We start from the raw sequence: 17,976 nt of genomic DNA, 5'->3' as shown, positions 1-17,976 counted from the left end.
GGTGTCAAACACTTTGGAATACTACCCCCCCCCCCCCGCCAGTCCTGGCGGCAGGGGTAGCATTCCACCCTTCTAGAGGGAGAAGACATGTAGTTACTGGTAAACCCGGTTAAAGTTAAACCGAGCCCCAGCATCACAAAATAGATGCTGCTGCCACAGACACGAGTCTGCCCTCCTGCTGCTGGATGAAACTCAGGCAGGGGAGGCCTGGACAATTGGTTTCCTGTCCAGGGAGGTGCTGGCACCTCCCCAGACAGGCTTTAGTGTATTGGGGCAGGGAGGGCTGCATTCAGTGAATGCTTTCCAGACACTGCCTGGGGCACACAAGATGCTCCATGCATTTCCCAGTTCAAACCGGTTGCTAGGGCGTTCAGCCCAAGCTCTGGCGCGAAACTGGACAAAGGGAAAGGGGTGTACCCACCTCCTCCCCAGGGCCACCCATAGGAGGGATCTTAGAGTTAGTCCAACCCCTAAACTTACTATAAGTATAGAACCCCAGTCCCTAGGACTTTAGATTACCCTGGACGAAACTCTGAAACATATATCCTGGACCTTCGTCATTCCATTTCGACTGGAAGACGGAAGACATCTCCCTTGTGGTCAAGGAGTGACCACCCTGTTCAAACAGGCACCAACAGCAACTTTGCCGGTCTGCATTTTCGAGGCTCCCGCCGAATCCCGAAGAATCTGTGACACAGGACATGGAATTCCAGACATCTCTGACCCCGACCTTCGCTCACAGCAAAGCTGAGACCCGTGGCGGACACGAGAGACGTGGGACCGGAACTCCTGGAAATCCTGCATTTTGCAAGCTGCACCTACTTCCTGAGGTATCCCGAAGTTGTGCATTGGGGTGCTTGAAGCCCCAGCCCCGAGCACCATTTGCACTGAAGCTCAGAGGCCCACACTCCACGAGTGTCCGGTGGGCCCGCTTTGTGCATTTCTGTTCGACGCGTCTTCGCGGTTCCTGGCCCGCTGGCTAGTGAGCCCCCCAAGAAGACCAATCTTGAATCAAACTTGCTTTCCCGGTTGCTCCAGGCTTGCTCCAGCTTCCCTGCAAAGGAGAAGCGACACAGACCTTGCTGGTCTGCCACAAAGCCAATCTCGACATCCTGCGTGGGTTGCGTTTGCCAAGGCTTGTTGGGTCCAATCCGGATACCGACACCGCAGTCAACTAGATCCTTCGTAGGACAGCCTGAATCCGGCTCCTGGTCGTCATCGACGCCTCCTGGACCTCGTGGCTGAAGAAACAAATTTCCCCTTTTCACCTGAAATCACCCGACATTGGCTGGCAGCTTTCCATCGCCATCCTGGTCACTGGCAAGTGACCCAGACTCTGTCCCTTCTGCTTTCAGGTTCTTCAGATCTTCGATTCACCCTGGACACTTTTCCTCTTGTCGCCTGCAGCACTTCTTTGCAGATCTCCATTGAAATCGTCAACTTAACCAGACACCAAAAGACACCTATGCACCGGCTTCCGTGGGTGAGGTAACACGAGTACTCTGGTAGTCTCGAGGGTATTGGCCCTCCTAGTGTGTAAGTCTAAAAGGGTTCCATCGTAGTTCATTTAGAAGTGTCCTTAAATTGTAAATTTGTAACTTGTTTCTTTCCCATAGAAAGTCAATGGTAACCCGCGGCTGTGTTTAGACACTGCACACGTCTCCCGTGGGCCTCCTACTTCCTAACCCTTGGTTGTTCCTAGAAGCCCCAGCGATTCCACATGCGCTAGGCCTGCTTTCTATCCCAGACGTGGTTCTTATACCACTATTTTAGTATATGGTATTTGAGGCCCCACGGGCAAAACGTATACTGTGGAACTTATCATATGCTAATTAAGTTCCTTGTATTATACTTTTACCTCTGACCTCATAAAGAGTGCAGAGGGGTTGTGTTTAGAATAAATACATATATATTTGATATATACCTCGTGTGGTGTGTTTTCATTTGGTGCTCAAGAGATTATAATTGGTAAAACAACTGGCTTAATTTGCTCTCTGAAGTCTTAGCCTGAAGACTGCTCGCCATTGCTAACTCTAGGATAGCTTTCTATAAGGTTGACTTTACAACCACCATGAATAAGGGTCGATTGGACTGGTGCAAGGTGTCTCACTAGAATAGTGGACATCATATACCAGGCCAACTTCTCACAGTTTTCATGCAAGAAAGTTGGGAGGGCAAGGATATTGTATTTGATGGGTTCACATGTTTTAGCTTACCCGCCACTCCTTCTATAGCGGGTAGAGCTGAAGGGGGTCTGACTGCCTGGTTCAAAGTGGAAATTGCTGGACTGATTGTCCAGTTACTTCAGGAATAGGGGGAGGAGCAGGCCTTTTGTCTTTCTTGGAATGATTCTTCTAAGCTGTACTTGGTAAATTTCTATAACAATAAGTTTACATCTTAAGGTGACTTCCAAGGCCTCTTTGTGCTGATTGACATGCTTGCGGAGAGAGAGGCTCGTGCGGATCGCCCCTTCAAGTTGTAGGTGGCGGGGGATTTTAATGCAAAATTGGGCCTTCCCACAGCCCTTTCCCCAACCACCTGTGATCTATTTTCCCATGAGCTGGACCACAATGTGATGGATGCTAGGGACAGGTTCTATTTACCCATTTGCTATAACAGGGTATGGTCTATAAGGCTCCCATATCAACTGACCAGCATATTCCCACCTTTATAGGACGAGGTGCAGGAAGCACCATTGATTACATATTTGTCACCTGGAGCATGCTTCCTCTTATTAAGGACTGTGAGGTCCTTATTCAGCCATATAGCGATCACAATCCCATTTCTGCAAAGATAGTGTTATCACATAGGGGTCAGAAGTCTAAGCCTCTATCTATCCAGGTATTATCCACTAAGGATGCAGGGCTTAGGGGGGTGTGGCATTCAGTAAATAGGAACAGCATAATGTCCCAGGTAATACTGATTAGATCCGCCCTGGTGTACAGTTGTAATTGCATACCATTCGAGCTAGCCCGTATCCTACATAGTTTTTCTATTTTATTAGACAAAGTCAAACATTTATTTGTTAGACCCATTATCCAGCCTCACCATCAGGCTCATTCCTGGTTTGATAATGCCTGTAGAGAAGCTAACAACACCTTACTCAGGGCTCTAAAGCAAACTTCTAGAGACCAGACCGCAATCAGGGAAAGTAGGATGCTGTACAAGCTTGCTATAAGAAAAAGAAAATCAGCCTTGAAGGAGGAGAAGTGGGAATCTATAATGAAAGCCTGTCATTCTAAAGATGCCCAAGCCTTCTGGAAAGCTCTATAGTCAGTTCTATCTCCCACCCTACCAGCTGATAAATTAACCATCCATATATCACCCGAGACATGGGTGTCGTATTACGCTAGTCTCTACTCTGCTGATCTTGGTGTCGTAGATGCCCCAGTACAGCTGAATTTAACATGTCAAAACCTTGTTTTTAATGAAGGGGAAGTCCGGAAAGCAATTGACAATAGTAAAGCTAAGAAGGCGCCAGGCCCAGATGGAATCCCATTGGATTTATTTATTGAAGACCCAGTATTCTGGTTCCAGGTACTCACCACAGTTTTTAATTCAGTCTGTAGGAAGGGAATGCCAAAGTCCTGGCGTTCGTCTGTTATAGTGCCTGATTTTATTAAAGGTAACATGCACAATCCTAAATGCTATAGACTAATATCCATTTTAGATTATTCCATTAAAATAATTGGGAGAGTCGTGTTAGACTGCCTATTGGACTGGATTAACACCAACCACATCTTAGCCCCCAGCCAGTATGGGTATAGGAAGGGGGTAGTCACAATCGAACAGTGCCTTAATCTCCATCTCTATGTATCAAAGAGGGTTTTGGCAAAAGCACAGTAAGGCTGTGCCAGATACTAAATGAACAAAGGAATTGCCAATACTGTGCAATTATTTATATTTATTAAACCAGGTGTTGAGCAGTAAAGGTTACTCAACCCAAAGACCACCAATTCAGTCTTGAATCTTTATGAAAATAAATTTATTTTTTTATATATTTTTTTATTTTGACATATTTCTTTTTTTCTTTTTTTCTCGTACACGAAATTTATAAGCAATCAAATTAAACGTTTAATTTGATTGCTTATAAATTTCGTGTACGAGAAAAAAAGAAAAAAAGAAATATGTCAAAATAAAAAAATATATAAAAAAATAAATTTATTTTCATAAAGATTCAAGACTGAATTGGTGGTCTTTGGGTTGAGTAACCTTTACTGCTCAACACCTGGTTTAATCTCCATCTCATCCTGGCTAAATATAAATACGTGAAGGGCACCTCAACCCACCTGGCATTTATGGATCTGACCAGTGCGTTTGACTTTGTCTCACACTCTAAGCTGTGGGACATGTTAGTAAATATGAGAGTCGACTCAGGTCTGGTCTCCTTGATGCGGCTTCTCCCCCATGATCTTTCTGCTTCAATGAGGTATGGCAATGCGGGATAATGCTCAGAGTTGTTTAGAATAAAGCGTAGGGTGCTCCAAGGTTGCGTCCTTGCCCCAATCCTATTTCTCCTTTATACAAACGATTTGCAGAATACTTTAGTTATGGTTGGGGCTGACGTCCTGCAAGTTGAGAAAAAGGGAAAAAGGCTGTGCCATGCGGACAACGCAGTCTTTCTGGCTTGGACTGCGAACGGCCCTCAAAAACTCATTGCCAGTTATGTCCGTTTATGAAAGACCTGGGGCTGGAGCTAAATTATAAGAAAACTTTTGTAATGATTTGTGGCCCCAAAAATACCAAATCCTGCAGTCTGAACATAGAGGGCAAAAAGTTGGATAGGGTAGCTCCTTCCCGTATCTAGGCCTGGAACTCGATGAAGGTTGTACGTGGCTTACCTGCAAAAAAAACAGAATAAGACAATTTACACTTGCAATTGGGACTAGTTATTCCCATGCTACATCCATAGCCCCAATCCTAGAGATTTATAATTATAAATGTATACTGATTTTAAAATATGGCTTGGGCATTTGGGAATGTAGGGACGTTCTTGCTATGCAGTCAGAGGAGAATAGATTCTTTTGTAGAGTTCTAGGAGTTTCTCCTTCTTCGCTGCACTTCTCCCTCCATCTAGAGTTAGGTCTTGTTTAGGTTCAAGATTCAATAAACGCCGCACCACTAGCCACCTAGGGCCAGATGTAGGTAATCTCAATTTACCTATTCTTAAATACCGAATTTTACCGATTCGGTATTTAAGAATAGGTAAATGGGATGTAGAAAAATTTTCCGTAAAAATTACCGAATCGGTAAGATTCGGTAATTAAGAATCTTAATATGGAGGCCCATAGGAATGAATGGGAATTACTGATTCAGTAAATACCGGGGGAACCCTTTCAAGGATGGCAGGGTGTCACATTGACACCCTGTTGCACCCCTGAATAGTGCATGGGTGCACATGTGGCACAAAACATGCCCTAAGGGCATGTATGTCCGCCACATGGCACTGAATAAAAAGCAAAAAATTGCTTTTTTAAGGGTTTTCGTTATTTACCACCAACTTGTAGTTGGTGGTAAATAACGAATCCTTACAGGTGAAAAGCACTCACTTGAGTGCTTCCTACATTTCAGATTCGGTAATTTACAGAATCGGTATTTAAGAATTCGGTAATTTACTGAATTCTTAAAAACCGATTCGGTAAATTACCGAATCTGAAATGTAGCCACCTACATCCCAAATGCCTAATACCGGTCGGTAACGGACGGAATTCGCTAATTTCGGCCGTTACCGACCGGTATTAGGGTTCCTACATCTGGCCCCTAGTGTTCTATCTGGACAATTGAAGAAGCTTTCCTCAATCGGGCAATCATCAGAGAATGTCTAAGTTGCACTTGAGGCCTTTCTATCCCCTGGCTCCAATACATCAAAACCTGCCTCATGGAACTGGTTTATGCCTCATTGTTTGAGCACCCAGATTTAATTGGTAAAGGGGATCGTCAGAGGGTTTTGGATAGTTTCCGAAAGTACAAAGAATTGTCCAGGTAATTGCTTGAAGTATCTAAACCCTCTGTTAGGGATTACTGCCTTATACAAGTACCTCCCTTCATTGCCCCGTATCTTTTATATGTTAATAAGGTGCATGAAATGAATTTGTTGACCAGGTTTAGGCTGGTGTCATTCTGCTGGTTGATATGCTTTCCACTGGGCCAGTATTCTTCTAAATCTATTACCACTTGCTCTTGTAATGAACATTTGTGCCAAACCATTTTACATTTTGTATTTTTTTGTCCATTTTATCTTCCATTTACTAGGATCTTAATGTTGTTTGTTATTATGTGTATCTTTTATGACCTGTCTTCGGAAGGTCGAATAAAGAAGAATTGAATTGAATTGAATTGAGAGCAAAACTGCACCCAAATTAAATATGGCAAGAGTTGTTGATGTAAATGGTCAAAAGAAGAAAACATGCAAGGCCACATAATTCCCGCTCTTTGGTCAACAAACTAGCCTCCCTGAGCCTTCCATTATGAGTAAAAGATGTGAGGGCCAAAGTGAAGAGGCCTCTCATGGCTACCATCTTCAGGTATTAAGAGTGTGGAGAGGCTACCTCGGCAGTGGCAAATAAAATGTTTACTCGACAACAAAGGGAGAGATAGGGAAAAAGGAGACACTCTCTCAGTCCCCAATCAATTGCACATAAACAAGAAAAGAGAGGTCAGATCAATCTCTGGTCAATCTCTGAGAAATCTCTAAAGACCACAAGTAATGGAGTCAAAACAAGGTTAACACACCCGATTTGGGTGGTAAAGAAAGCCCTCACACACCGACCTAGTCAGTGTCATGCTTCATCATCGGGCCCCACCAAAGAGGCCGAGTGCCTCTTTGGTGTGCTACGACGCCAGAAAGACTGCGGAGCTGGTTGTGTGGGGAGGGCGTGCTCTAAATTACAGTGAAGTTTTAAAAGTGCCTTAAAAAGGTATCAAAAATACATTTTAATGAGTGATCCCTAAGGCACAGAACAAAGAGTATTAAGTGTCTGGATTTAATTGCCAAGGTTTAGGGTTGGTTAAATTCAGAATATACTCAAATTAATCTTAGTCAACATGTTTCTGCCATATGGGTGGTTTTTATTTACCAAGGCATTCGTCAGGACTAAACCCCGGCGGTATGGGCTCTCTAATCACCCACCCTAACCTGGGGACGTGAAAGTGAAAATTATAAAAGTGAAAAAAGTGCTTAAAAAGGGGGGAAGAGTAAATTACTCATTCCAAAAATACTCCATAAATTTTGGAGTGTTACAGCACCTGTAAAGTGAAAGACATAGACAAACAGAAGACAAACATAAACATTATTAATATGAGCCTTTCTGAATTATCATAGTGCTCCATCATGTGTGGCTTAAATAGTGTACCCAAAGTAAACACTGATTTTAAGCACCATCCAGATAGCCCCTAGAGGATGATAGCGGATAACTCTGGGAAGTGACGTGCTAAAGGTGTCTATTTACAAGAAACGTTCTAAAATGGGGGGGTTTAAAAACACAAATGCGTGTACTCCTTATGAAGGGATCAATGGACCTAAAAGGTCTGTGCCCCTCAAGGTGGTATTTAAAGGTAGAACTCTCACTTTAAAATAGGGCGCTACTAGCACCATGGGTCTCGGGAGGGGATCGGAGCGAACCTGGCACATCCTAAAAGAAAAAGAGGTACAATTGCAATTGCATATGCACGAGTGGACACTTAGCTCCATTTGCAGAAAATTCAGCGACCTCGATTGCAGGATCTACTCACGCCCTCAGTGCTCTCGACCCGCCGCAAACCTGGTTATGGCCTCAATACCGGACCCCGAAGATGGAAAACCGGGGCCGGTAACGTGGTTCTTAAGGGAATGAGTCGCGTGTGCGTCGTACTTCCGGGTGGGCGTGTCCCGCCAAGGTCGAGGCTTGGGACGCACCCGCCCACCCCGGAGGGCTGGGTCTGAATTGGAAACGAGGCTTGGTTGCCGTCATTAACTATCGAACAGAGCCCATCGGTATGGTGATAGTGAATGGGTTGTGCGCATTGAGGGAATAAATTACAACGCTTGTGCCTAATATAAAGAAGTCAAAAGCGCTGGTTTATTATTTGAAATTTGATCGGGAATGAAACTGTCTACATTCCGCTTCGTTAGTCTTTGGGCAATGGTACAGATGAACCTATCATTAAGGAAAGCTTAGTATTCAACCAAAGAGCAGGTGAACAGACACAGAGTACCAGGATGGCACTGATTAGGTTTAGATAGCTACTGGGTGAGAGGACCAGAGTCACAAGTTAGGCAATCGCAGGTTCATTACAGGTAAAAAATGCCAAACACTGCATTGGGGAGTTATTCAGACGTAGTGATATCACTGTGGACAGCTAGACAGTATTCTCAAGATAGTATTGAGTTCCATGGGATGTGATCATTCAGCCCATTTACATTGGTGCCCAAACGATACACCCAACGTTGCTCCTTTTCAAACAGTCTGCTGGTTATGTTGGTTGAGCCACTCACCACTTCAATTACCGTCCACCTCATATCATTCGGAGTGTGGTTTCTGTCCAAAAAGTGGCGGCTCAGTTTCGTGGTCAATTTCTTACATCTGACATTGCTCCGATGCTCGCAGATGCGTTGTTTTATCTTGCGCGTGGTCATGCCAACATAGCGTTGCTGGCAGGGACACGTAATCAGGTACACCACGTTCATGGTGTTACAATTTGTATGTTCTCTTTGGGTCCATAATTTTCCTGCTTCAAGCGACAGAGTTTTGGTAGCTTCAGTCAGGTGGCAAACACTACAGTTAGAGCACGGGTAATGCCCTACAACTCTGGGCATACCCCAAGCAGCAGTGACTGTAGGTGTGGAATCGGGGGGCTTTTCCTTGGGATCTGCGGTTTACAAATACCAAGAGCAGATCGGAGATAGTCTTCCTCGATGTTGTAATCTCTGTGCATGGAGCTGGCCTCAGAACTAAGACCCATCATAAGCCCACTGCAAAAAACAACCTCCTGGAGTTTAGCAGCTTCCATCCCCGCCCGCTGAAGGAGAATCTCCCCTATGGGCAATACCTCAGACTGAGGCGCAACTGCAGCTCACTTTCGGACTTCAAAGAACAGTCCCTAAGTCTTACTGGAAAATTGAAAGACAGAGGCTATCCAGCACCTATCCTGACCAAGGGTTTCAAAAGAGCGAGGAACCAACCGAGAGAGGCCCTGCTAGAGGACAAAGTCACCAACCCTGAATCAATACCACTCACGTGTGTTACCACGTACAGCAGCCTCTCAAATTTGATGAAAAACATCCATCAATAAGCATTGGAACATATTGACTTCCTACAAAGAGAATTGGGAGAAACCCCTCTTCTCTTTCAAAAAAGGATGGAGCCTAAGAGATGCCTTGGTGCACACTCGTCCCAAGGAAAAGCCCCCCGATTCCACACCTACAGTCACTGCTGCTTGGGGTATGCCCAGAGTTGTAGGGCATTACCCGTGCTCTAACTGTAGTGTTTGCCACCTGACTGAAGCTACCAAAACTCTGTCGCTTGAAGCAGGAAAATTATGGACCCAAAGAGAACATACAAATTGTAACACCATGAACGTGGTGTACCTGATTACGTGTCCCTGCCAGCAACGCTATGTTGGCATGACCACGCGCAAGATAAAACAACGCATCTGCGAGCATCGGAGCAATGTCAGATGTAAGAAATTGACCACGAAACTGAGCCGCCACTTTTTGGACAGAAACCACACTCCGAATGATATGAGGTGGACGGTAATTGAAGTGGTGAGTGGCTCAACCAACATAACCAGCAGACTGTTTGAAAAGGAGCAACGTTGGGTGTATCGTTTGGGCACCAATGTAAATGGGCTGAATGATGACATCCCATGGAACTCAATACTATCTTGAGAATACTGTCTAGCTGTCCACAGTGATATCACTACATCTGAATAACTCCCCAATGCAGTGTTTGGCATTTTTTACCTGTAATGAACCTGCGATTGCCTAACTTGTGACTCTGGTCCTCTCACCCAGTAGCTATCTAAACCTAATCAGTGCCATCCTGGTACTCTGTGTCTGTTCACCTGCTCTTTGGTTGAATACTAAGCTTTCCTTAATGATAGGTTCATCTGTACCATTGCCCAAAGACTAACGAAGCGGAATGTAGACAGTTTCATTCCCGATCAAATTTCAAATAATAAACCAGCGCTTTTGACTTCTTTATATTAGGCACAAGCGTTGTAATTTATTCCCTCAATGCGCACAACCCATTCACTATCACCATACCGATGGGCTCTGTTCGATAGTTAATGACGGCAACCAAGCCTCGTTTCCAATTCAGACCCAGCGCTCCGGGGTGGGCGGGTGCGTCCCAAGCCTCGACCTTGGCGGGACACGCCCACCCGGAAGTACGACGCACACGCGACTCATTCCCTTAAGAACCACGTTACCGGCCCCGGTTTTCCATCTTCGGGGTCCGGTATTGAGGCCATAACCAGGTTTGCGGCGGGTCGAGAGCACTGAGGGCGTGAGTAGATCCTGCAATCGAGGTCGCTGAATTTTCTGCAAATGGAGCTAAGTGTCCACTCGTGCACATGCAATTGCAATTGTACCTCTTTTTCTTTTAGGATGTGCCAGGTTCGCTCCGATCCCCTCCCGAGACCCATGGTGCTAGTAGCGCCCTATTTTAAAGTGAGAGTTCTACCTTTAAATACCACCTTGAGGGGCACAGACCTTTTAGGTCCATTGATCCCTTCATAAGGAGTACACGCATTTGTGTTTTTAAACCCCCCCATTTTAGAACGTTTCTTGTAAATAGACACCTTTAGCACGTCACTTCCCAGAGTTATCCGCTATCATCCTCTAGGGGCTATCTGGATGGTGCTTAAAATCAGTGTTTACTTTGGGTACACTATTTAAGCCACACATGATGGAGCACTATGATAATTCAGAAAGGCTCATATTAATAATGTTTATGTTTGTCTTCTGTTTGTCTATGTCTTTCACTTTACAGGTGCTGTAACACTCCAAAATTTATGGAGTATTTTTGGAATGAGTAATTTACTCTTCCCCCCTTTTTAAGCACTTTTTTCACTTTTATAATTTTCACTTTCACGTCCCCAGGTTAGGGTGGGTGATTAGAGAGCCCATACCGCCGGGGTTTAGTCCTGACGAATGCCTTGGTAAATAAAAACCACCCATATGGCAGAAACATGTTGACTAAGATTAATTTGAGTATATTCTGAATTTAACCAACCCTAAACCTTGGCAATTAAATCCAGACATTTAATACTCTTTGTTCTGTGCCTTAGGGATCACTCATTAAAATTTATTTTTGATACCTTTTTAAGGCACTTTTAAAACTTCACTGTAATTTAGAGCACGCCCTCCCCCCACACAACCAGCTCCGCAGTCTTTCTGGCGTCGTAGCACACCAAAGAGGCACTCGGCCTCTTTGGTGGGGCCCGATGATGAAGCATGACACTGACTAGGTCGGTGTGTGAGGGCTTTCTTTACCACCCAAATCGGGTGTGTTAACCTTGTTTTGACTCCATTACTTGTGGTCTTTAGAGATTTCTCAGAGATTGACCAGAAATAAAATGTTTAATCCAATCAAATCAATTCAAACAACCTTCCTAGTTAGCTCACCAAATGTAGGTAAAAAAAGTCAACATCATTTAAAAGAAACATTCTGCAGTATCATAACCAGCAGTGGCAAATATAATTACACCCAAATTAGAACATTTCAACATTCCTAGACAGGTGACCTAAGTGTAGGGCAGCTTGTAAGCCAAAGAAGTCAACATTGTTTCAAAGAAACTTCACAAAGCAACACAACCAGGGGTGGTAAATAGAGAAATGTAAGGCGTTCCACACACCACCTACGAGAATATCCAGAATAAGATTCTCTAGGACTTGGTGATGGTAATGTAACACTTCCAACAGTAGTACCAACCACATGGAGGCAGATGAGGCCGGCATCTGCATGGAGAAGGGTACAATCCACTACTGGAGTGGTCTAGAGTAGTCTGGCCGAGTGGTGCGTGGTTGCAGCATTCGAAGGCCAGTCCGAGTTCGTTCATGATTCAAATTTATTCTCTAAAAAGGACGCAAGGTCCGCAGGTTCTGAAACAAATCTCATCTGGCCTTGAAACATGATACAGAACTTTGAAAGGCCTGAATAAGAGAAGGGAATCCCCATGGCCGACAATAATTGATGGAGAGCCAGAAAACCTTTGCAACGCTTAATGGTATCTCACACGTAGACCTAAGAAATTGAGATTTTATGACCCTGCTAGTTAATTTTCCTGATCCTCCTCATTTGTGCCAGAATCTGTTCCGTATGCTGATGCAGTAGAGGTTTGAAAATGAAAGGTCTCGTAGAGGAGATATTTTTTGGTTTCAATGTTGACACCCCATGGGCTTGTTTGATCTCTAAATCCTTGGAGAAGGAGAGCTGGAGAACCTCTGGGATCCAAGTTATGAGGAAATAAGCACCAAACGATTCCATATCCTTTGAGAGACCATATATACAAAGATTGCTCCTCCAGTTACAGTCTTCCTGGTCTGTCAGATCTTTTCTCGGCCACTAGAGAATGTTTAATGCATTGTATCTATTCGGCTTGGGCGTTGGTGTAGTCCTCAACATTACTTAATCTGGTCTATGATTTAGATAGTCTTTACGTGAGGTTTTTGTGGATCCTGGCCACTTCTACGTGGAGCATGTTGTGTTGGTCTTAGTGCTCTGCGCGATGTGCACTGAATTAATTTTCAGCAGAATAGCTTCCAGGGTAGAGGAGGAGTCAGGACTCCCTTTTATCGGTGACTCCGGTAACAGTAGTGAGTGTTTGGTGCTCCTAATACTCGCTTTGGAATATATCTCCTTGACACCACCATCCCTGAGCTCTGCCCTCCGACTCAATCTAGCTGTTTCATTAAAGAAAATATCACACAATCTTCACATCAGGCGCTTCCTTATGAGGAGACACCAGGCAGCCGCCATTTTAGGTGGCAGATAACAGGTAGTATTGTATTGTTGACATGAGTAATCTAAAGTCACTCACAGACAGGGAAGATGTGCTGAATAGTTGCTCCCAATGGGTCTCAAAAGAGTTTCAGGACTGATAGGCTCTCACTAAGTTAAATGCACGCTGTACGTCCGGGACAAGCCCGCGACCTCAAAACAAACAGGCCGAAAAAGAGACCAATTGCGGTAAACTGTTTTGAGTGTAGCCGGCTATGCCCCTGCACTCTTACCAGCTTTCACCACAAAACCATAGATGTTGAACTGAATGAAGTTGCGAAAGATCGATTTGCTGTCCCGTATGTAACATCTCACCACAGTCGATACTTTCCCGATGGGCTGAGGTAACACAGAGACAGCACCATTTTGTAATACTCTGTCATGGAAGTCGCTGACCTCTTTTCCCCCAAAACGCCTAGTAGGACAGCTTCTCCGGCCATACAAGCACTTCCTCACGTTAAGTACATCTTCCGCCGCATTAGTGATAGTAGAGTAATTTGCCATTCATTACAAGTATTAGGTGCGGGGAGGGCATAAGAGACAAAGAGGCGAACACTCGAGCAAGTCTTAATACCCCTCCCCTCCCATTACCAACAGTAATCAAAAGCATATTACTCTCTACAGATCTACATGAATGGTTTATGCAATGCAGTTTTTTCTTTTTTCCATTGAAGTAGTTATAAACAACGTTACTTAAACAGAGCCAGAGCACTAAGTCCATTTGTTGAGGCAAAATCACTTTAAGTAAACATTGTGAATATGGGCCTAATGCTTTCCTTTGTAAAGTGACGACAACAGGGAATCTGTGGGGCATAAAGGAGCGATTTATCAAGTTATATAGGATGCACCAATGGTGATAAAGTTGAATTAGATCTTTGTACTGTACTAAATGTGATCATATGTTTTTAGTACAGTTGTTTAAAAATATGTTTTTTCAGATCAAAGTTATTGTCAGAGACATACATGACTGTGTATGCCTGTGTATATTTGTGTGTATGTATATGTAAAAGATATGAAAGTAACATTGGCTGGCCTTCGGCATCTGAATTCTGGATCTTTCAATGTTTATACTATTTATGAGCTTGGTATCTGTTTCAATATTGATAGTCCGCAAATCTTTTCGAGCATAATGTAAACGTTGCTGATTTATCCACTCATTAATTCTCAGCACATCCCCGAGGCTAGGATAACGATGTTGATTTTAAGATTTCTGTTCACCAAGGACAAATGTGTTTCGTTCCACAGCCCGAATCAGACGTTTTGAACCAAGGGCGCTCAAAGTTTGAGTTGGAGGATGACGAGGAGCACGACCTTAACAAGACACTTGGTGTGGAGCGTTTTGATGAAATCCTTCAGGAGTCACATAGCCACTCAGCCGACGACCTTGGGAGAACCTACAGTGAAGAGGACTTTGAATGTATGTTTTATTTAAAGCTTACTTCTTCCTAAAATCTTCATACAATGAGCTTCATTATTTACATGCAGTGAAGAGAAGTCTTGTAGGAAGTTAATGAGAAGGGAATGGAAGACCCCAATCCACACCCCTGCCCACAATGAATATGTTCATCGAGACGTTTGTAGGGGGGGGGGGGGGTGAAACCATTGACATTTGGCCTTGTAAAGAAGCCACTCGATTTAGGGCTCATTGATTATCCAAAAGTACCAGGGATGTTGTTCGTTCCATCTCCCTTTGTCGTAACCTCAGGCAGCCACCTCTTCTGCTGTGATAAGAGCACTCCTGTCTGATGTCTATATTTTGTTAATGAAGGCCTGCTTTAGTTTAGAGTTTGTGAAGGGAGTTGAATCAATTGAGGTAGATTTGAAGATCACATTGTGAACGACGAGATTGTGTTCCCATTGTAGCGATACAGTACAGCAAAAAACACATTATGAAGAGATGTTAGAGGTAAAGTGATCTAGAACTCCCATTTCAGAGAGACTAGATATAAAACGAATATATTGAGGCAATATTAGCGAGAAATAAAGGTCACATTGATCTCAAACAGTACAAAGAGGTAACAAACACATTGCTTAAGAATTATAAAAATGAGACTCAATTGCACAGCATATGAAGATCACTTTGTGGTTATACATTAGACATAAACTCAAATTACTGAGAAATGTTTGTCAGACCTAAAGATCGCCGAGTGGTTGGTTGTTTAGTAGAAGCAAAGCTCATTATGGAGATATAAAGCTCTTATAGTGAAAAACTTTAAACATGAAGTTTGCATTTCGTGGACATTTCTTAATGATTTGAAGGAGATTGTGGAGAGTTGTCCAAAATGACTCATTGTCATAAACCTTTTCTCTGAATTTCTTGATCAGCTTTAGTGGTGAGGGCAACTATAATGCTTAATTATGAAAATTTGAAAATCTTCTATCCTCAGTTCTGAAATCCTCTTGGCAGAATGGGATATTGTGACTAAATCTTGTGAAAATCCTTCGAAATGGTGCCATAATGCTTGTGCTCAAATGATCTACTGAAATGCATTATCGTTTACTTCTGTCAGCTCACATATTCATTTTTGTTTTTCGCAGACCATCGGCAATCTTCACATCACATCCATCACCCACTTTCAACACACCTCCCCTCAGATGCCCGCAAAAAGAAGGCAGTACCAAAGAAGCCAAGGAAGAAAAAGAGGAGAGCCTCCATTCCTGGGGAAACTCCAACAATAGAGGAAGGCGAGGAAGATGAAGATGAGGCTTTTGACACAGAACCTGAGAAATCAACTGAAGAAGGAGCCTCCCTAGGGGATGTGCAGGTACGTCCTCATCAGTTAAAGCCAAAAACAGTTTTGTGTGGACAGTACCTGAACACAAGAATATTATGCTTGCTCAGCCTCTATACTGGGAATGTGAAGGCACCTTCTTCACACAGAGATATGTTTAAGCATCACCTCGCCACACAGGTTATGTACAAGCACTTCTACTACTTAAGGTTTATGCTTAGGTTAAGGGTGGGCACATCCTGCACTCAGTTGTATGTGATCACTGAGAAAAAAAACTTGTGGAATGCCATTTGTGACAATCTATTTATCTAAACTATTTCCTTCAATTTACCAGCTGTTAAACTCTAGATCTGATACAGACATCTAGCCACAGTTTCTTACCTTATTACTTCCAGGCGTCAGGCTGGATCCGGAAGATTTTTCTTATCAGTATCCCTGAACGCTATTAGGTGGCATCGGTCAACTCCATGTGACGTCGTTGGTGTTGTGTTCGTCGTCGGTGTTACGTCCGCGTTGTCAGTATAACCGCCACTCCGGCGCGCTGACGTCAGTTCTTTTCTTCCTGCGCCATCAGTGCTGATCCGTTGAAGAGAGCTACCCCCTGTCAACTTTTGACAGACTTTTCTGACTTTTTGTCGACTTTGTTGGTGTGTCATGTCGAGTAAGAAGACTTCAGGGTTCAAGCCGTGCAGTGCCTGTCACAGCGCCATTTCGGTCAAGGACACCCATCTAGTTTGTCTCTGGTTCCTGGAGCACGAGCACGACTCCAAGTCGTGCTCCGACTGCCGGGCCATGGCGCCGAAGGCTTTGTGGGTGCGGTCCCTAAAGCTTCTCGCGGCCTGGCGCCCTGCACCTCGGCGATCACCACGTCAGTCTCGATCTTGGTCCAGGTCTTGGTCGAGAGGAAGGTCTGATCACCGCTCCGGTGAGTCGAAATCCTGTTCGTCGAGTGGACCCGTTCCGGGGTCTGGCCCGATGCCAGTCGCACCCCCTAAGCGACCTTCCCTGACATTGCGTCCATCGCTGAGATCCTTGGCAGTGCCCCGATTCTCATTCCTGATGACACGGAGCCGGTTGGGCTTTCCCCAAAGCTGAGACTGGCGCCGACGGAGCCGTACGGCTCCATACCGCGTACCCTGCCTTATTCTGAAGGTTTAGGTTTCGAGGAAGAGGATTGGGAGGGGGAACAGGATTCCTTAGAAATCCTACATCACCAGGATACGGACTGGTATGAGTAACTGGGTGATGCCAGTTGGTTGGACACCTCCCCAGATACTGACATGCTTCACCTCCCACCCTGGCTACATGTTCCAAACCCAGCACAGGGGCTACTGTGAATAGGATGATCACCCGCTGCCATCGCCCAGCATCGGGCGACGCAACTTTCCTCACTACCCACCCCACCCCACCCCACCCCACCCCCAAAGCTTGGTGGTCCAGGCTTCCACTTCCTGTGGCCTGTTCCCTTCCGCACCCCCAGACAGGGAATCCAAAAGACTGGAGAGCTTTAGGAAGAAAAATCTTTCTCCTGCCAGTCTAGCCTTGGGGTGGGTGAACACCACATGCCTTTTGGGCCATTTCTCCCATTCGATATGGGATACGGTTGCGCAAGTGCTGCTGAGGATTTCGCAAGAGGAATGGGCCCTACTCTTTCAGGCCATATCAGACGGGAGAGAAGCAGCTAAGTTCGCCATCAGATGTGGCTTGGAGATGACGGACTCGCTAGGTAGAGTGATTTCGACGACGGTGGCTGTTCGTCGCCACGCCTGGTTGAGGACGTCTGTTTTTTCAGGGGATGTCCAGGCCAACCTCATGGACATGTCCTTTGATGGCTTCCGTCTCTTTGGAGACAAGGCAGATGCTGCCCTTGAACTCTTTAAAGACTTAAAGAATTTGGACCCCGGAGTCTGGATGGTAGCGCTGGACTTGCAGGACGCCTATATTCATATCCTCGTTCTGCCTGCCCATCGTCGCTACCTGCGGTTTACGCTGGGCCACAAGCACTTTCAGTTTACCTGCTCCCTTTCAGCCTCTCCAGTGCCCCTCGGGTGTTCACAAAGGTGATGGAAGCAGTCGAAGCCCGTCTGCTTAGATCAAGGATTCCAATCTTCCCCTACCTCAACAACTGGTTGTTGAAGGTGGACTCACCCCAAACAGTTGTCTTCCACCTCCAGACTATGGCGAACCTCCTGCATTCGCTGGGGTTCACTATCAACGTGCTGAGTCACACCTGACTCCCGCCCTAACGCTCCCTTTCATTGGAG

The 17,976-nt window shown here is 44.9% G+C and overlaps 1 protein-coding gene across 4 annotated transcripts in view; it reads left to right on the top strand.

Moving 5' to 3' along the window:
- Window positions 1-17,976, top strand: part of SLC4A2 (solute carrier family 4 member 2) — a 1,409,997-nt gene that overhangs the window by 435,658 nt on the left and 956,363 nt on the right. For all 4 annotated transcript variants that reach the window (XM_078662834.1, XM_078662833.1, XM_078662832.1 and 1 more), the window contains 2 exons: window positions 14,226-14,397; window positions 15,519-15,745. In XM_078662834.1, coding sequence (XP_078518960.1) covers window positions 14,226-14,397; window positions 15,519-15,745 — 399 coding nt within the window. The remainder of the gene's footprint in view (window positions 1-14,225; window positions 14,398-15,518; window positions 15,746-17,976) is intronic.

Source organism: Lissotriton helveticus, chromosome 10 (assembly GCF_964261635.1).
Source record: "Lissotriton helveticus chromosome 10, aLisHel1.1, whole genome shotgun sequence".
Taxonomy (NCBI): Eukaryota; Metazoa; Chordata; class Amphibia; order Caudata; family Salamandridae; genus Lissotriton; species Lissotriton helveticus.
Note: the sequence above shows the minus strand (reverse complement) of the source record. Positions and strands in the feature narration are given on the sequence as shown.